Consider the following 18,364-nt stretch of genomic DNA (forward strand, 5'->3'; position numbering starts at 1 on the left):
TCAGTACAATAGTAGTTTTGTCTTTACCATTGCCAAGCTTACTTGTCAGCTCTCATATCATGGAAACGGTACTTGCAACTTGTAATAGTTATTGCATTAACTTTTCAACTTCAGTTAAGTTTACTATACACATTACACTATTGTTGGTTGAACTTGCTGAATTCAGCGGGAGCAGCCAACCATCTAATGTGTATTATGTGTGTGTTTGGCCAAAGTTCATCCATTTCTCTGTCCCGTGCATGTACGTTAAATTGACACTGTAGCCTCAGAATGCCATATGCACAACATGTTTTTGGGTAGTCTGAGATACATCCTCTGCTCTCGGATGTACAGTACACAAAGCTAGAACAGCTGAGAGAGGGGGGGGAGTTATCTCAGACTACACAAAAAAAGTGCATATGGTAGTCTGAGACTGGTGGCCAACTTACAAACATGCAGAGGGGAAGCTTTGAAACTGAGAACACTATGTATATTTTTAATGCCCATTTAGACAAGAGTGTCTGCTGCCTCCACTGAGTCTTCCATTATGTGCAAGTGAATGTGGTGAATGTGTGTATGTATAGTCAGGTCCATAAATATTGGGACAGCAACACATTTCTAACATTTTTGGCTCTATATACCACCACAATGGATTTGAAATGAAACTAACAACATGTGCTTTAACTGCAGACTGTCAGCTTTAATTTAAGGGTATTTACATCCAAATCAGGTGAACGGTGTAGGAATTACAACAGTTTGCATATGTGCCTCCCACTTGTTAAGGGACCAAAAGTAATGGGGCAGAATAATAATCATAAATCCAACTTTCACTTTTTAATACTTGGTTGCAAATCCTTTGCAGACAATTACATGCATAATTGAAGTCTGGAATGCATAGACATAACCAGATGCTGGTTTTCATCCCTGTGATGCTCTGCCATGCCTCTACTGCAACTGTCTTCAGTTCCTGCTTGTTCTTTGGGAATTTTCCCTTCAGTTTTGTCTTCAGCAAGTAAAATGCATGCTCAATCGGATTCAGGTCAGGTGATTGACTTGGCCATTGCATAACATTCCACTTCTATCCCTAAAAAAACTATTTGGTTGCTTTTGCAGTATGCTTTGGGTCATTGTCCATCTGCACTGTGAAGCGACGTCCAATGAATTCTGAAGCATTTGGCTGAATATAAATAAATAAAGTTATAAATAAATAAATAAATGAAGTAGTGGGGCACTCTCTGTAGTATTGGGATTTTATTAATGTGGGATAACATTTGCATTATAAATACAATTAATGGTATAGATAGGTCAATAAAACAGATACTTAATGTTAAAATTGATGGCAGCAATCATAGAAGGTGAATATATATATATATATATTTGTGGTCATGGCTACGGCCAAGAGGTGTCCGAAGAACCCTAGGGAGAAAACAACAGAAACAACCTAACCCAGCTAGGAGTGTCTTAGCTGACCTGACTAAATGGCTTGTTGTGTGCCCTAAGCCATGATCGTGGGTAGGCCTATAAGTGGGCATACCCTGTGGAAATGAGAAGATAAGGGAGGGAGGGTGGGGCACCTGAAAACACACACCTGTGAGTGAGGGTGTGGCTCGTATATGAAGAGCCTCCGCCCCTCCCACAAATGCAGGCTGACTAATCAGCCTTACCAACTTGTGGTCATGGCTACGGCCAAGAGGTGTCCGAAGAACCCTAGGGAGAAAACAACAGAAACAACCTAACCCAGCTAGGAGTGTCTTAGCTGACCTGACTAAATGGCTTGTTGTGTGCCCTAAGCCATGATCGTGGGTAGGCCTATAAGTGGGCAAAAACCAAGCCAAGTAGGGTAGAAAAGGAATTTGAATGGCATGTACAAACTAATCCCCAAGCCAACTGCAAGGCATCCGGGATCTAGAGCGAAAATTCGGGGTATGTGAGGCAAGACCAGTAGGAAACCTACAACCCATCTTGTGGATGACAAGGCCAGAGACATGATGCTCAATATTGCGGATACTGCACCAAAGCGGAATGGAGGACCGAGAATACGTTGTAAAATGGATCATAAAAACCAACTGAAACTTGTAAAGTTTGGTTCTAGTGCGAGTACTGGCAATGCCCTAGCGTCAGGAGATTGTGGGACCAAAACCTAACTGCCTAGACTATGCAGGAATGAGGGCCAAAATGAACCATGTAGATAGGAAGAGAATCCTTGAATAGTTACCCAGACAACAGCTATCCGCGCTTTGTTCTACTGTGCGCCCCTGAGAATTGTTTTTACGCTTGAGACGTGAAGACCGGCCTACTATCTGTATCTTCTACCGTGAGAAAATGCTGGACCTTGTCCAAAATCCGATTCAACGTGGTTGTAGGGAGTCTGAGGTTAGTGCGGCAAGAAGCTATGAAGCCATAATATACAAGATTCTGTCTATGCCCTCCCATGAGTGAGGGAATGCAATGCAATGAAGCTACTGGCGAAAATGAATTCCTGGTCGTGGTAAAAAGGCAAAGACTTTGCGTGGGGACCTGGTTGACAAGATATGATCGACTACAATCAGAGACTAAAATGCTAGAGCGAATTGCCCTACTTGTTCTTCCTCTGGCAGGACCTGAACGAAAGCATGAACAATTAAAGAAAGACAAAATATCTGCGTAAAACATGACAATAATGCTGTAGGGCGAACCGGACCAGTTTGCGGTCAAAACATAAAATTAGCGATCAACATGGATTATTAGGAAATTAGGGAAGCAGGTATGTATGCGATACATAGGGGCCAAATCAGCCTAGAAGCCATGGGGCCGAAGCAGTCGTGGGGCCCCCGAAGCCATGGGGCCCGAAGCAGTCGTCGGGCCCCGAAGCCATGGGGCCGAAGCAGTCGTCGGGCCCCCGAAGCCATGGGGCCGAAGCAGTCGTCGGGCCCCCGAAGCCATGGGGCCGAAGCAGTCGTCGGGCCCCCGAAGCCATGGGGCCGAAGCAGTCGTCGGGCCCCCGAAGCCATGGGGCCGAAGCAGTCGTCGGGCCCCCGAAGCCATGGGGCCGAAGCAGTCGTCGGGCCCCCGAAGCCATGGGGCCGAAGCAGTCGTCGGGCCCCCGAAGCCATGGGGCCGAAGCAGTCGTCGGGCCCCCGAAGCAGTCGTCGGGCCCCCGAAGCCATGGGGCCGAAGCAGTCGTCGGGCCCCCGAAGCCATGGGGCCGAAGCAGTCGTCGGGCCCCCGAAGCCATGGGGCCGAAGCAGTCGTCGGGCCCCCGAAGCCATGGGGCCGAAGCAGTCGTCGGGCCCCCGAAGCCATGGGGCCGAAGCAGGTCGTCAGGGCCCCCGAAGCCATGGATCAACATGGAGCGATCAACATGGATTATTAGGAAATTAGGGAAGCAGGTATGTGTGCGATACATAGGGGCCAAAACAGCCTAGATGCACAGATGGACAACCAACCAGGCAATCAGCCCCGCAGGTTTGAAAACAGTCATCGGGCCCCCGAAGCCATGGGGCCGAAGCAGTCATCGGGCCCCCGAAGCCATGGGGCCGAAGCAGTCGTCGGGCCCCCGAAGCCATGGGGCCGAAGCAGTCGTCGGGCCCCCGAAGCCATGGGGCCGAAGCAGTCGTCGGGCCCCCGAAGCCATGGGGCCGAAGCAGTCGTCGGGCCCCCGAAGCCATGGGGCCGAAGCAGTCGTCGGGCCCCCGAAGCCATGGATCAACATGGAGCGATCAACATGGATTATTAGGAAAGCAGGTATGTATGCGATACATAGGGGCCAGCCTAGATGCACAGATGGACAACCAACCAGGCAATCAGCCCAGCAGGACTGAAAACAGTCGTCGGGCCCCCGAAGCCAAGGGGCCGAAGCAGACGTCGGCCCCCCCGAAGCCATGGGGCCGAAGCAGTCGTCGGGCCCCCGAAGCCATGGGGCCGAAGCAGTCGTCGGGCCCCCGAAGCCATGGGGCCGAGTTTTTTTTTTTTTTTTTTAACTATAAAAAGTGCCATGAATAAGGTGCACGTGAATTAAACCATGAGCCTGACCGATGTTGCAGGCGATACCCAAGATAAACTACGTGGCCTGAATAACATGCAAGGCGAAATATCGTTAGGAACGAGACCTGACTGACGTGGAAGGTGACCCCAATAGTTCAACTGCATGACCTGAAAAGACGAAGGGAAACGTGACAGAAAATGGAGATAATAACGGACATTAACTAAAATTAACAACATAAGCTGGCAAGCAGGTAAAGATATGAGTCATTCAAAAGCATAGCTGCACAGGTGGACAGACAACCATTGGTCAGACCCCTGAAGCCATGGGGCTGAAGCAATTAAATTAAGTAATTAAAACGTTAGCCGGACCTGATGGCATATGAAGCGACTTGAATGATTGGATTGGCTAGAAGGTGGCCTAAGGAACATCACTGCCGATAGGTGTTAAAAATATAGACATTAGTAATCCGAAGCACGTGCGTACATAAAACACTAACCACCGCGAACCATAAACGTAAACATGAAATGCCTGAGGCATTGCAAGTTCGCTAAGAGAAGTCTCATATCGTGACAAACAAATGAACAGTTTGTGAAAACATAGCAGGAAACGTACTCCTATCGGCCCACTGACCTCTGCTGAGGAGCTGTTTGGTGAACTGGGGCAGGAGACCAATCTGAGTGAATACGAACCAGAAGTAAAAGGAGACCAGTCTGAGTGAATACGAACCAGGATTAAACAGAAAGTAGGCCTATGGAATGTGACAGACCACTGAGGAAGGAAACGTAGCCTGAAAAGAACGCAGTTATGTTTGTCAGGAGAGAGGTACCAGAGCGGTGGGTGCAGACTGCCCCGGTGAGATTGAGCAAAACCATGATGTAGCAATAAACAGGAGAATGCAGCTTTGAGTGGGAGCAGAGTACAACACATGATGTAACAACAAATGGGTGAATGCAGCTTTGGATGTGAGTGGTGCCTAAAAACATGGTATAGGCACAGCTCTGAGTATGGGTAGCACATGAAAAGCATGGTATAAAGCAGACGTGTAAATACAACCTGAAAGCGAGCAGAGTATTGACGTGATGCGAAAGCAGACATGTGGACGCAGCTCTAGTAGTGAAAGGAGTATAGGACAAGATGTGAAAAGCAGACATGCGGACGCAGCTTTGGATGTGAACGAAACATTAACTTGATGTGACCGCAGACATGGAAAGCGTCTTTGGTGAGTGGGGTATACGACCTGGTGTAGCAGGAGAAGTGTGAACACAACTTTGGGTATAAGCAGAGCATGAAAATTGGTATAACCGCAGCTCTGGTTGTGAGTGGAGCAAGGTGGGAACACCAGGGTGGTGCGTCCAGAGCATGAAAACGGAGTAACAGTAGCAGCTATGGCTGTAAGCAGAGTATACAACATGTAATAACAGGCATGTAATACAGATCCGGCTGTCGGCTGGGGACGGAATGAGATGTAACAGCCAACAGGTGAGTGCAGCTTGAATGTGAGACCAATCTGAGTGAATACGAACCAAGAGTAGAAAAGTGCAGTATAGTAAGGATGTGCGGATGCAGCATAAGACATGAAATAAAAGCCGAAAGTGTAAATGCCGCTCAGGATAACAGCAGAGCATGAAAGTATGAGATTGTGGATAAGCTCTGCCTGTATATTTATGTTTAAATGTACTGGAGCTGTCATTTGGCATTCCGGGCACTAGAGGCCGCTGTTTTGCAGCACAGTCAGCATGCTTCTGGGTGAACCAGGAGGCGATGATCTGACATGGTGGAAGGATTGTGCTGTGAGGGGCTGAATCCGATTCCATCCTGGCTTGCAGATGTCCGGCAGTGAATGGACACTCAAAGGAAGGAGAGCGTCTGCTGTACCCTGTCAGGATCCAGCGCTTAGAAAGAGAGGTTGTCCCAGGAAGACCAGTTCCAGTGTATGGACAGAAAACCTTAGCATCAAGCAAGGCCGCACGGTTGCTGAGAGCTTGGTGTCCATCCTGGGTAAGCGGCATCCTAGGGCCCAGAACGGACGCAGGTCAGTACACCTGATTACCAATTGTACTTCACTGTTTGGCGCCTAAAGTAACGAGAGACTAGCCTAGGCCTTGTATTAGCTAGTTAGATAGGGTTATAGCTTTGTTAGGCCTTACTGTACTGGACTGCAGCGCAGTAATTGACTTGCAGGCTCTGCTGCGTCTGCCACCGGTTAGGTGTGTCTTCTATAGCGGCACAGTATGACTTGTAGGCTCTGCTGTGTACGCCAGCAGGCTAGGCCTGTCCCTCGGACAGGGACGGTGACTGTGGGCCTGGGGTATTACTTATACTGTTTGTACTTGTGTTAATACTGTTTTCAAAGTAAAGTTTATATTCTTGCATATAAAGCTGGTGTCAATGTTGCTTCCATGTCTGTGACTTTGCTGTATCCTGGGGAGCCCACCCCGGTACACGGCTTACGAAAGGGAAATACATGAAGTTTAAAGATGGTGGTAGCGGGGAGAAAAGGGGGGGGGGGGAGACACATGGCAAGGAACAGCTACAGCAAAAGGCCTAAACAATAAACACTGCATCCGATCTCCAAACATGACGTCAGGTGCAGCCCGGGTAACTCTTACTTCAGCCGGTTTGCTGTAAAGAAACTTTTCATGCGAGACGAACGAAGCAAAGTGAAACTTGTAAGATTTATAGGAACCAACTCTTATTACCAACAAACAAAAATGAAAAGCAAATGGAAGTATTTAGGCCCAAACGAGCAAACCTGAGGTAGCAGATTCTGAGGCGAAGCCTCCCGTTTGCTAGCAAAGTCGGATCCGACCGGCCTGGAGAGACGGCCCTGGCCCAACCTACTTACGTAATATGGCGCGTGCATGCTATGGTAGCAGAGAGCAAAATAACAAGCTCCATGCTGCAAAGAAAGAATCCTACCACCAGAGAAGCTAGTGTGCTAATGGCACCTGAAAACACACACCTGTGAGTGAGGGTGTGGCTCGTATATGAAGAGCCTCCGCCCCTCCCACAAATGCAGGCTGACTAATCAGCCTTACCAACATATATATATATATATATATATATATACACACGTGTTCACAATACTGTTAAAAATATATAAATTCAATTGACCAATTCATCAGGAGATCTCAATCTGTGGAAAGCAACAGTCAACCAGACCTCTGATGATATGAAATGTTCGCAATACAATAGCAACCCAAAAAACTTCCAAGAGCCAAAGCAGTATACCAGGTAGTTTTTGATCTCAAGCGCAGGCAAGTCCTGATAACATGCAGAGCGGCGTCCCTCTCACTTAACACAAACAGTGGCGTCCCGCTGTATAATCCACAAGATGCGATCGCTTTTTCAAACAAACTGTCACAATCTTACCGGAAGATCTTCAGTGGACTTTGTTGCCTTTGACACGTTAAGCCTCCTTTGGAAATCGGGCTTCCGGTCTCAAGGGCTATTACTTGTGTTCAAATTCCACGCAGACCTTTAAAGTACACGTGACCCCGCGATGAGTCATGGTTTCTTCCGTGTAGTGAAATTTGTCTGAGCGTTTCAATATTTTCAGTAATAGAATCCACGCCTCCTCGGCTGTTCGATGTGCATTTTTTCTTTTATTTGAAGATAAGGGGTAATACCAAACGCATTTTAAGGTTTAGAGAAATGACCCCTTCATCAGCCACTGGTCCCAGTCCCACCCCCCCCCCCACCTCGTTATCTTTCTTGAAACCAAAAGTACATTTGTAACAAGAAACTATCTTGTCTCATCCTCCTTTGTACCACCATTCCTCACTCCAACCAGTGGGTCCATTGACCTCGAAACATCACCTGTGAGTCACTTCGAATGGAGAGGATTGCTTCCAGCACGGCTGGACTCCCATTCCGGGCTTGAAACATGGGTCGGGTCTCCTCCCCGACAGACGTGGAGAGGCGCCAGTGGATCTCGTGCCGAACTTCTCTCCATGATGATTACCATGTGGTGACGGACGTCCTCTGCATGGTGTTCCCGTTCCTGGGCTTCTCGAGGGTTCGCTGTCATCTAGGGCAGCTGCCGCATCACTGGGTGACAGATAGGTATTGGTTCTACCATTTTGTCCGAAGACTCTCAGAATAGCTGGGTATCATAGGGCAAATTAAATTTTCTTTTGTACCTGCTGCATGCATATATGCAAAAAAGGTCTCCTCTTAGCAACCTCCACAGAATAGTCTCCAAAAAGCAAGATTCTGTGCCCCCTCACCTTGAGTGGCTGGTTAAGTCGCTAGGACTTGAGCAAGAGGGATTCCTTATTGGCATAATTAAGGAACTTGACTATGACTGGTCTCAGTCTTGTCGCAGAGCCCTCCGTAGATGCCCCTCTTGGTGGGCCAATTCTATGAGCTCTGTCTACCTTCAACGGAGTTTGGAGCCGCAGCACTTGCGGCAGCTCCACTGCACATATGTGAGCCAGCTGATGTGCTGGGATATTCTCAGGTAAGCCTATAATCCCCAGGTCTTATACTTTATCTTTCAAAGCCTGGTTTAAACGTATCATGTCTCTGACCTGAGTCTGAGCTTTCTCTAATTCGTCTTCAAAGATCCCGGCTCTCTGCTCCAGTTCCCGTATGTGGGCTGAGTTCTGAGCAACGTCGCTCTGCAGCTGTCTCATGGTGGCGGCTATCGCCTCAAAGGTTGCGGTTTCTAAAAGAAAAGGGCTGATGGGGGTCTAAAAGAAAAGGGCTGATGGGGGTCTAAAAGAAAAGGGCTGATGGGGGTCTAAAAGAAAAGGGCTGATGGGGATCTAAAAGAAAAGGGCTGATCTGAGGTCTGATGGTGTCTGAAAGAAAAAGGCTGATCTGAGGTCTGATGGGGTCTGAAAGAAAAGGGCTGATCTGAGGTCTGATGGGGTCTGAAAGAAAAGGGCTGATCTGAGGTCTGATGGGGTCTGAAAGAAAGGGGCTGATCTGAGGTCTGATGGGGTCTGAAAGACAAGGGCTGATCTGAGGTCTGATGGGGTCTGAAAGAAAAGTGCTGATCTGAGGTCTGATGGAGTCTGAAAGAAATGGGCTGATAGGGGTCTGAAAAAAAAGGGCTGATGGGGATCTGAAAGAAAAGGGTTGATGGGGGTTTAAAAGAAAAGGGCTGATATGAGGTCTGATAGGGTCTGAAAGAAAATGGCTGATGGGGGTCTAAAGAAAAGGGGTCATTTCTCTAAACCCTGAAACGCGTTTGGTATTACCCCTTATCGTCAAATAAAAGAAAAAAACTTACATCGACCGGCCGAGAAGGCGTGGATTCTATTACTGAAAATATCGAACCGCTCAGACAACTTTCACTACACAAAGGAAACCCTGACTCATCGCGGGGTCACGTGCTTTTTAAAGGTTGGCACGGAATTTGAACACAAGTAATAGCCCTTGAGACCGGAACCCCGATTTCCATAGGAGGCTTACCGTGTCGAGGGGAAACAAAGTCCACTGAAGACCTCCCGGTAAGATTGTGACAGTTTGTTTCAAAAAGTGATCGCATCTTGTGGATTATACAGCGGGACACCGCTGTTAGTGTTAAGTGAGCAGGACGCCGCTCTGCATGTTATCAGCACTTGCCTGCGCTTGAGATCAAAAACTACCTGGTATACTGCTTTGGCTCTTGGAAGCTTTTTGGGTTGCTATTATATTGCGAACATTTCATATCATCAGAGGTCTGGTTGACTGTTGCTTTCCAGAGATTGAGATCTCCTGATGAATTGGTCAATTGGATATACAGACGTGGACAAAATTGTTGGTACCCTTTGGTCAATGAAAGAAAAAGTCACAATGGTCACAGAAATAACTTTAATCTGACAAAAGTAATAATAAATTAAAATTCTATAAATGTTAACCAATGAAAGTCAGACATTGTTTTTCAACCATGCTTCAACAGAATTATGTAAAAAAATAAACTCATGAAACAGGCATGGACAAAAATGATGGTACCCCTAGAAAACACAGAACATAATGTGACCAAAGGGACATGTTAATTCAAGGTGTGTCCACTAATTAGCATCACAGGTGTCTACAACCTTGTAATCAGCCATATATATATGGCTCCAGGTAATCACTGTGTTGTTTGGTGATATGGTGTGTACCACACTCGACATGGACCAGAGGAAGCAAAGGAAAGAGCTGTCTCAAGAGATCAGAAAGAAAATTATAGACAAGCATGTTAAAGGTAAAGGCTATAAGACCATCTCCAAGCAACTAGATGTTCCTGTGAGTACAGTTGCACATATTATTCATAAGTTTAAGATCCATGGGACTGTAGCCAACCTCCCTGGACGTGGCCGCAGGAGGAAAATTGATGACAAATCTAAGAGACGGATAATCCGAATGGTAACAAAAGAGCCTAGAAAGACTTCTAAAGAGATTCAAGGTGAACTTCATGCTCAAGGAACATCAGTGTCAGATCGCACCATCCGTCGTTGTTTGAGCCAAAGTGGACTACATGGGAGACGACCAAGGAGGACACCATTGTTGAAAACGAATCATAAAAAAGCAAGACTGGAATATGCCAAACTACATGTTGACAAGCCACAAAGCTTCTGGGAGAATGTCCTGTGGACAGATGAGACAAAAATCGAAGTTTTTGCCAAGGCACATCAGCTGTATGTTCACAGACGAAAAAATGAAGCATATCAAGAAAAGAACACTGTCCCTACTGTGAAACATGGAGGAGGCTCTGTTATGTTCTGGGGCTGCTTTGCTGCGTCTGGCACAGGGTGTCTTGAATCTGTGCAGGGTACAATGAAATCTCAAGACTATCAAGGAATTCTAGAGAGAAATGTACTAGCCAGTGTCAGAAAGCTTGGTCTCAGTCGCAGGTCATGGGTCTTGCAACAGGACAATGACCCAAAACACACCGCTAAAAACACCCAAGAATGGCTAAGAGGAAAAAATTGGACTATTCTAAAGTGGCCTTCTATGAGCCCTGACCTCAATCCTATTGAGCATCTTTGGAAGGAGCTGAAACATGCAGTCTGGAAAAGGCACCCTTCAAACCGGACACAACTGGAGCAGTTTGCTCATGAGGAGTGGGCCAAAATACCTGCTGAGAGGTGCAGATGTCTCATTGACAGTTACAGGAAGCGTTTGATTGCAGTGATTGCCTCAAAAGGTTGCGCAACAAAATATTAAGTTAGGGGTACCATCATTTTTGTCCATGCCTGTTTCATGAGTTTATTTTTTTACATAATTCTGTTGAAGCATGGTTGAAAAACAATGTCTGACTTTCATTGGTTAACATTTATAGAATTTTAATTTATTATTACTTTTGTCAGATTAAAGTTATTTCTGTGACCATTGTGACTTTTTCTTTCATTGACCAAAGGGTACCAACAATTTTGTCCACGTCTGTATATACTTTTGGCAGTATTGTGAACACTCGTATGTATATACTGTATATATATACAGTACAGACCAAAAGTTTGGACACACCTTCTCATTCAAAGAGTTTTCTTTATTTTCATGACTTTATTTTCATAAACTTGGAAATTCATGATAGCAATCTGTCCAGGCCCTGATGCAGCAAAGCAGCCCCAAACCATGATGCCCCCACCACCATACTTCACAGTTGGAATGAGGTTTTGATGTTGGTGTGCTGTGCCTCTTTTTCTCCACACATAGTGTTGTATGTTTCTTCCAAACAACTCAACTTTGGTTTCATCTGTCCACAGAATATTTTGCCAGTACTGATGTGGAACATCCAGGTGCTCTTGGGCAAAATGTAAACGTGCAGCAATGTTTTTTTTTTTTTGACGGCAGTAGCTTCCTCTGTGGTATCCCCCCATGAAATCCATTCTTGTTTAGTGTTTTACGTATCATAGATTCGCTAACACGGATGTTAGCATATGCCAAAGACTTTTGTAAGTCTTTAGCTGACACTCTAGGATTTTTCTTCACCTCATTGATCAGTCTGAGCTGTGCTCTTGCAGTCATCTTTACAGGACGGCCACTCCTAGGTAGAGTAGCAAGAAAAATAGAGGGTGGTCCCTAAGGGGAGATAGTGCGGGAACACTCTCCCGGGATGTACTGCTCTGTAAAAGAGAAAGTGAATAGAGATGAGGGGCAGTAACGTATTAAAAAACTAAGGTTTATTAGAATTAATTAAGATCCCAAATTTGGGAAAACAAAACGCCACCTGTAGGAGACATCTCTTGTATAGACGTCTTCCTCAAGCAGACCACCACCGAAATTGCTAAGATCGTCCCCACTCGAACTAGGTCTAATTGTAATAGTAAGGAGAGACGGGCAATGAGGGAGCCATCCGCGGATGCCACCATTGTAATTAAACCCTTCGACAAAGGGGGTAATGTGGTTGTCCTGGATGTCTCCGCATATCGTGCCATGTGCCTCACACTACTAAATGATAAGCAAAGTTATGAGACACTACCATCTGATCCCTCACCCAGACTCCAGCAAGAATTGCTGGACATTTTGACCAAAGCCAAGGGGGATGGCCTCATTAGCAGCAACGAACTTGAGTTTCTTCTTCCAACACATCCAGTCATGGCAACTTTCTATTGCTTGCCTAAGGTCCACAAGGGGACAGTACCCCTCAAAGGGCGGCCAATTGTTTCAGGGGTGGGCAGCTTGCCACAGAACAGCGGGGTGTATGTCGACCGCATACTTGGCCCTTTTGTGCAATCCCTCCCATCCTATGTGAGAGACACGGGGGACCTTCTTTGTAAATTAGAAAATATCAATCTGGAACCCAGTTGGTTTCTAGCATCAATTGATGTCGAGGCATTGTATTCCTCAATCCCCCATGACAAAGGCCATAATGCCACAGCATACTTCCTGAAGGCAAGGGGACTTCAGTTTGCTGCTCACAACAATTTAGTTCTCCAACTATTGAACTTTGTTTTGACCAGCAACTGCTTTCTCTTTGACGGTCGCATATACCACCAGCTCAGGGGCACTGCGATGGGCAGTTCTTGCGCACCATCTTACGCTAATTTGCTCCTGGGCTGGTGGGAAGAGACCATAGTTTTTGGTGAAACACCTAGCTGGTATACTGACTACATCGTCCTCTGGGCCCGCTACATAGATGACATTTTTGTCCTATGGAGCGGGCCAGAGGAGGAATTCAGGAGGCTGGTGGATGAACTTAACAGCAACTCCATCAACCTCCAATTTACGTCAGAGATTGTGCATAACAACTTGCCTTTTTTAGACATCTGCATCTCGAGAGACACCAGGGGGGGTCTACAGACCACCATTTTCCGCAAGGAAACATCCACCAACTCACTTCTTCGGTGGGACAGTTGCCACCCTGTCCCACTGAAACGTGGGATCCCAGTTGGCCAATATCTGAGACTCAAACGCAATTGTTCAGAACCCCGTGAATTTATACGACAGGCAAACGAGCTCAGACAGCGCTTCCGGGCACGGGGTTACCCGGATAATACACTGAGAAAGGCCTACCAAAGGGCACGTCAGGAGACGCGTACCACCCTCCTACATCCCACGGTGGGCTCCACAACTAGTCCACAACAAAAGAAGCTACGTATCATCGGTACGGTAGCTGCTAGAGAAATTAAGGAGATCTTGGCCCGCAATTGGGACACTCTCCTGATGGATCCAGATTTGACCGCTGTTGTAAGCCCTTATCCATCAGTGACCTTCAGGAGAGGGACCAATCTGAGGGGCAAATTTGTACATAGCCATTACAATCCTCCCAAAAAGAAGACGTGGTTGGACCAACCGGTGAATGGTTGTTTCAAATGCGGTAGATGTAGCTTTTTCAAATATGTCACCCAGGACAAAGTGGTTACAGTCGGCCCTGCATACCCAGACCACCGCATACAGGATTTCATCAATTGCCGCATCGCAGGCGTGGTTTACCTCCTCACCTGTGAGTGCGGCATTAGGTATGTTGGTAAGACCCGTAGGGAGCTACGGGTACGCATAGGTGAGCATCTAGGTGACATCCGCAACAATAGGGACACCCCAGTAGCAAGGCACATCCATTCCGCCCATGACGGGAGCTCATCGGGGATTAGGTTTATAGGACTTGAGGCGATCAAGAAGCCACCACGTGGAGGGAACTGGGATAGGAGAATTCTACATCTTTAGGCTAAGGACCACCAACCCCCTTGGTCTTAATGACCAGTTGCAATTCGGCTGTTTTCTGTGATTGCGTCAATATCCCTCCCCCCCCACCGGATTTTGTATAGCCCTATTGATCCCTGCCAACTCAATTACTTGCAATCCCAGTAATTTTTGTATTTTTTGCAATGTTCCAGCTGTAGGTGTGGCTTCATGACCCCATGGTTTGACTCCGATCGCCATATATTAAGGGCCATCCGATCTTTGGACCATAGTATACTTTGCGGATTTTACGACCACACCCCCTGATGCAACGGGTTTCTTATGTCCTGAATCATTTGCGGTTCAGCGGGTTATGTCCCCAAGTGGCCATCCCACTCCATCTGAGCCCATCCACCTGTTGTGGGCATCGTTCGAACGTCACTATCCGGTAGTGGAATAAATTAATTAAATATTGTCTTATTGCCTAATTGGCAATCACACCTTACCTAGGCCTAGGGGGCGGCCTGTCATTTAATGCCCCTCTCTGAGGTCCCACGGTGTTGGTGACCCCCCTATCACCAACACAGGTGTAGTAGTAGGAGTTATCTACATCTATTAAGTGACTCCTCCCACCGTCGCTATCCTCATCTCGCAGCCGATGCCGCGCTCCATATGTGATGACGCATCCGGACAATGACGTCCATTACCGCGTCACTAGAACTACGTGGCAGCCGGGCTGCCCATTGAACCATTGCGCATGCGCCGGAACGGAGGCGGATTGTCGCGTCACCTGACATGCGATTGTCACATGACACGGCCCGCACTCCTCACGCAGGCGCACAGCCAGCCTGCTTCTGGATTTAAACCAATTGGCGCTCAGTGTAGCTCTGACAGATGCCGATACAGAAGCGGTCAGTCCACCTGCACTACCACTTCACATGACACTCGCCATACGCGCTTCATGTTGAAAATCGTAAGTTAACTCATAACTCTTTTGCCATATCTGTTTATGGTTGTTGTTAGACACAGGTTCTGAATGGATTGTATATATGTATATTCTTCCTAGGTATCTGGACTGCTCTGGACTATACCAGTCCAATCAGGTCTGCGCAACACACAGGGCTACCCCTGTTTACCCCTCCTTCCAACCTAGATATTTACTATTTTGTGCTGAGAGCGCCGTCTCTTATGCCTCATGCTTCATGATCAGAACTGTGAGTAAATCTATGATCCACATGACATAGCTATAAAGATTAATGTCAGGCTTGGTATTTGAATGGATTTTTCTCTGTCATTTTTGCTGCTCACAGGTATCTAGGCTGATTTGGACCACACCGGTCGAGTCAGGTTTTTTAACCAATAGGCCCTATAGATCCAGGCATAATATCGTAGGGTGGTAGGAGTTGAGATACTATCCTCCACTCTTTGACCCCTGTCCCCTGAAGAGTTAAGGTGTCTATTTGTAGTAAAGTGGATGCACCCTCTATACTTGGGACGGGACCCTATATACATATATCATACCCATTTCCCTTATCTCACTCTGGCAGCCCTTATCATCATCAGGACTAAATTGTTGTCCCTTTAGCGCTACCTAGGGCGTCTTAATAGGGCTAGGTTCCGGACGTGGCCACCCCTTGCGGGGACTGGACCCCGTGTTAGGAGGATACCATAGGGACTTATAGGCCAAGTAGGGCATCAACAGGGATAGACTCTTCCCTGTAGCCCCTTGGAACCCTGGTATCATGGACAAGAGGACGTGTCTCATAAAACAAGCAGCTCCTCCACCTCCTGTGCACTGGAGTACATCTGTCCTGACTGGCACTCCCGGTAAGATCTACCCTTTACTTTGCCTTATGGCATCACTTTAGGTATACGGCACCCGCCAAAGACCCTCATTTTGTGTTTAACTGGTGGTCAGCTCTGACTGAGGGACCACCTTATGGGGACTCACCCATGTGGGCCCCACATTGTTGTCTGTGTTGTTTCATCTAGATGGGGCTTGTTTTCCCAAATTTGGGATCTTAATTAATTCTAATAAACCTTAGTTTTTTAATACGTTACTCCCCCTCATCTCTATTCACTAGGTAGAGTAGCAGCAGTGCTGAACTTTCTCCATTTATAGACAATTTGTCTTACCGTGGACTGATGAACAGCAAGGCTTTTGGAGATACTTTTATAACCCTTTCCAGCTTTATGCAAGTCAACAATTCTTAATCGTGGGTCTTCTGAGAGCTCTTTTGTGTGGAGCATCATTCACATCAGGCAATGCTTCTTGTGAAAAGCAAACCCAGAACTGGTGTGTTTTTTTTTATAGGGCAGGGCAGCTGTAACCAACACCTCCAATCTTATCTCATTGATTGGACTCTAGTTAGCTGACACCTCACTCCAATTAGCTCTTGGAGATGTTATTAGTCTAGGGGTTCACATACTTTTTCCACCTGCACTGTGAATGTTTACATGGTGTGTTTAATAAAAACATGGTAACATTTAATTATTTGTGTGTTATTAGTTTAAGCAGACTGTGATTGTTTATTGTTGTGACTTAGATGAAGATCAGATCACATTTTATGACCAATTTGTGCAGAAATCCATATCATTCCAAAGGGTTCACATACTTTTTCTTGCAACTTTATATAGGTTAGGTCATTAATCTCAGATCACTGAATTTCCTAACCCTGGTATCCCCAACAGTTAGCTTTTACCTGCAGCTGTGGCTCCAGGAAATAAACACCACAGCTCCATACATTGTGTAATGGCTGTTCTCTTTGGTCCCACACAGTGATGGCCAGTTCGCATTGTTCACAAGCGAACACATGCAGGCTGCCATCTTTTCTCACAAGTCCGGCGAGGCACAGGTAAGCCCTTACCTGTGCCGCGGGCCGGTCTGAAGCAAATGCGGTCAGTGGGAGCAGGCAGTTCCCAGAACAGCCCGGTGAAGGCCCCCGACGGCTGTTCTTGGAACTGCCTGCTCCCGGTGACCGCATTTGATTTCAGACCGGGTCACGCACAGGCACAGGTAACGGCTTACCTGTGCCTTGCCGGACTTGTGAGAAAAGATGGCAGACCGCATGTGTTTGCAGGCGAACACTGCAAACTGGCCATCACTGGTCCCACATCTCATCTTTTATTCAAGTGACTGTTTGCAGAGCAGCAGTACCTAGAAACCTTCTTTGAAAATTACATAGTTATGTCTTTTTTTTTCCCCCCTTTAGACTAAAGATTGTATGGTCCTGTCTTCAAAGCTGACATTCGTCTTAGATGAGCTGCTTTGGGTTCTGACAGACACTCAGCTGCAGTCATTGCTTTCATACACAAAATCCCTAAGTGAAGCTGTCCAAAAATCGGTGAGGCAAAAAGAACAGATAAGTGTGGGGCAGGTAAAGAACTTTTATGTATAAAAGTTTTATGTCAGTTTAGTATTGTACTTGTAAATTGATGATTAAATAAATTATTTTTCAGGTCCCATCCCCCAGTACCACTCCACAGTGGTCATATTCCTCTCCCAGTTCCAGCTCTTCTAGTCTAGGACGGTACTTTGACAGATTTGATGTGCTGGAAACCTCTTATCATCTACTCATCTCACGGCTAGAAATACATGTGTGTGATGACAGCCAAAAAAGGGGTACAGGTACATGTATTTAAGTGATTCATGTTTATGAAAAGCATAACTGCAGTAGTGAAGCTTTAGAAACAGCTACTGTACTTAAAATGGTGATAAATGCCTGTCATAAACATTTACATTTTTTAATCTGCTTCTTAGGACAATAAATCAGAATTTTAACCTCCTAACAGATAAAAATTGTAAAAACCTTCCCAAAAACGTAATTTTTTTTATTGTAGATTTTTAATATGTGTCAGAAGTAAATATTGTTGGCGCACAACTCATGGGACACAATTGCAATTTTAACCCCTTAGTGACATAATTAATTTTAGTTTTAAGTACCAGTAACATTTTACCATTCATGTTCCAGCAGTCATAACTTTTTCTTCTATTTTTATTTTAATGTATTAGGGCTCGTTCAAATGAACATGCCATGTTTAGTGGTCCGCGAATTGTGGATCCGTAAAAACACGGATGCCGTCTGTGTGCCTTTCGCAATTTACAGAACAGGCGGCCCATTATAGAAATACCTATTCTTGTCCGCAAAGCGGACACGAATAGGACATGATCTATAATTTTTTTGGGGGGGGGGGCATGAAACGGAGCAACAGAGGTGGACAGCACATGGAGTGCTGTCCGCATCTTTTGTGGCCTTATTGAAGTCAATGGGTCCGCATCTAAGCCGCAAAAAATGTGGCTTGGATGCGGAACCAAACCACGGTTGTGTGAATGGACCCTTAGTTGTATTTTTTTTTTTTAGGAGCCCTTTTTGGTATATTAGTGTA

The 18,364-nt window shown here is 46.3% G+C and overlaps 1 protein-coding gene across 8 annotated transcripts in view; it reads left to right on the plus strand.

Moving 5' to 3' along the window:
* Window positions 1-18,364, plus strand: part of UHRF1BP1 (UHRF1 binding protein 1) — a 715,822-nt gene that overhangs the window by 207,581 nt on the left and 489,877 nt on the right. For all 8 annotated transcript variants that reach the window (XM_044288182.1, XM_044288177.1, XM_044288180.1 and 5 more), the window contains 2 exons: window positions 17,191-17,355; window positions 17,438-17,606. In XM_044288182.1, the coding sequence (XP_044144117.1) occupies window positions 17,191-17,355; window positions 17,438-17,606 (334 nt within the window). The remainder of the gene's footprint in view (window positions 1-17,190; window positions 17,356-17,437; window positions 17,607-18,364) is intronic.

The sequence above is a fragment of the Bufo gargarizans genome, chromosome 3, assembly GCF_014858855.1.
Source record: "Bufo gargarizans isolate SCDJY-AF-19 chromosome 3, ASM1485885v1, whole genome shotgun sequence".
NCBI lineage: Eukaryota > Metazoa > Chordata > Amphibia > Anura > Bufonidae > Bufo > Bufo gargarizans.